At 39.2% G+C, this 2,465-nt stretch overlaps 1 protein-coding gene across 1 annotated transcript; it reads left to right on the top strand.

The window, feature by feature from the left end:
- Positions 1-133: 133 nt before the first annotated feature.
- On the top strand, positions 134-2,172 carry LOC105568230. The gene is made up of 2 exons (XM_012023704.1): positions 134-1,844; positions 2,113-2,172. Exon 1 carries the CDS (start codon positions 1,014-1,016, stop codon positions 1,749-1,751), a length of 738 nt encoding a protein of 245 aa, XP_011879094.1. The 5' UTR covers positions 134-1,013; the 3' UTR covers positions 1,752-1,844; positions 2,113-2,172.
- The last annotated feature ends 293 nt before the right edge of the window (positions 2,173-2,465 follow it).

The following is a 2,465-nucleotide window of genomic DNA, read 5'->3' as shown; positions in this document are numbered from 1 at the left end:
AATTGAGTTGCGCGGTCGGGCTTTTGTGGCTCGATCGCGCAATATGCTTACGCTAGTGTTATTCTAATTGCAGTAATACTGCTTGAGTGCCCTCGTTACCTCTTTCGGCAATCGGGGCACAACACGACTCTCATTGTAGACCCCGCAGAAAACGCGACGCGCGACCTGTGATAATCCAATGACCGTATAGATTTTATGGAAAAGCTGTACGCTCATTGGATAATCGCATTGCAAGATTACTCATGCGCCGTACGAAAGCTCGTCGGATGTTTCGATTAGCTGATCTAATTGCATAAAGATGTAATTAATGTAATCTTGTAGCGAATTCGGTCACTTGGTTAGCGCAAGAAAGCAGGACCGATCAAACCACGGAGCCGATCAAACCGCGGCTGCGCGGGGCCGGTCAAACCGCGGGGCCGCGTGCGGCGCACCGGTTGCACGCGCCTAGAGCCGGCCCTGGCTCGAACTAATGCTCGGTCATGTTTTAGGAGCGTTGCAAGGTGATATGGTCTATATTGTGTTGATTACAACGTCGTATATAGCGTTTAAATTTTCAGTGTCTGTTTGTAAGTTTATTGTATTATCGGTCTTCTTTATGAAAAACATTTCCGCGATTTCTCTTTTCCTCCTGAAATGCTCGCTATGTAATATTTTTGGTTTCGTCCAATTAAAATCATGGTTAAAGTTTGTACGGTGTTTGCTAATTACAGAGTGGTTATTAGCGTCTTTCTTTATATCATTTTTATGTTCATTAATTCGAGTCTGGAGATGTCGCTTAGTTTGTCCAATATAAGAGGCTTTGCAGTCTTTGCATTCAATATGGTAAATTACTTCGGTTTTCTTGTCCCAGTTTATTTGGTCTTTGCCTCTTTTTATGATTTTGTCTAGTTTTTTGGGACTGTATAAGCAGTATTCAGACCTATTTTTTTCAAATTCGTGCTGATTTTTTCGGTCAGTCTTTTAATGAAAGGGAGGATAATGCCTAATTTAGGATCAAAGGTTATTTTTTTCCCATGTCACTAGATGTCACTGCACTCTTTACCAATATCCCTAAAGAACTTGTAGTGGAAGCTATCAAAAAACGCTGGAGTGAAATTTCACCTAACACACTACTCAATCTACCACAATTTCTACATGCCATAGAATTAATATTAAATTCCACTAGTTTCAAATTTGACGGACAGTTTTACGAGCAGATTTTCGGTAGCCCCATGGGGTCTCCCTTGTCACCAATCCTGGCAGATATGGTTATGAAAGACCTTGAAGTGTCTTGCCTGCAGAGACTAGATTTCAACGTACCTATATTTTACAGATATGTTGACGATATTATTACAGCATTACCTACGACCAAAATTGACACTGTCTTAGCCATATTCAATAATCATCACCCACGACTAAAATTCACTTATGAAATGGAATCTAACAACTCCATCTCATTTCTGGATGTGACTCTTACCAAAACTGACAAGAATAATATCCTGACAAATTGGTACCAAAAACCTACCTTTTCCGGACGATATATTAATTACCATTCCAGTCACCCTTTTAAATACAAGACCAACACTATTATTAGTTTAGTTGACCACGCTATTTTACTTTCGGACAAGATATATTGGAAACAAAACATTGCTCTAGTTAAAAAAATTTTACTTAACAACTGCTTTCCTGACAAAATTATCGACAAACATATTAATATTACCCAGGTAGAAATCTGCCTCAATTTGCCGAGATTAAGTACAGGGCCTGGATAGAAAAATCCAGTTAAAAATATCCGTATAGGTCCAGAATACACCCTAGAAATTTACCTTGATTTTACCGAGAGAAAAATAGTCGGAAAAATCTACATTGGTCCTAGATTGCCACTGACAGATTTTTCCCAAATTAGATATGAAACTATGGGATCTAGATTGGATAATCTAGCTTTAAATATCTTAATAGGTTAGGTCCAAAAGTAAATTGTCTTCTTAATTATAAGAAATCTGCCTCAATTTTCCGAGATTAAGTATAGAGCCTGGATAGAAAAATGCAATTAAAAATATCCGTTTAGGTCCAGACTACACCCTAGAAATTTACCTTGATTTTACCGAGAGAAAAATAGTCGGAAAAATCTACATGGGTCCTAGATTGCCACTGACAGATTTTTCCCTGATTCCCTCCTGAATAGATAGCACTAGTACCACATACTGCCGTGACGTGGCGACCGCGCGTTAGTCTTCCTCGTAAGTAAAAATCGTCCCGTATTAGTATAAAAGGCGAGCCGATATGATGCGAGAGCGAGTTGTCTGGATTATGGATAAACCTCGACGTTACATATGTATACGGTCAGGGCCCTGTCAGGGCTGTAAGGTATCTTTATTAGGATACTATCAGAACCCTACTAAAATTTCTGCTCGGGTGGAATTCCAGGGAATATTTTAGGGAAAAATTTTAGATTTAAGCCTGGACCAGACTGGATCATAAAAATA

Source organism: Vollenhovia emeryi, unplaced genomic scaffold (genome assembly GCF_000949405.1).
Source record: "Vollenhovia emeryi isolate VEMERY1.0 unplaced genomic scaffold, V.emery_V1.0 DF942620.1, whole genome shotgun sequence".
Lineage (NCBI taxonomy): Eukaryota > Metazoa > Arthropoda > Insecta > Hymenoptera > Formicidae > Vollenhovia > Vollenhovia emeryi.
The sequence above is the reverse complement of the archived record's forward strand: the minus strand, read 5'-3'. Positions and strand labels throughout refer to the sequence as shown.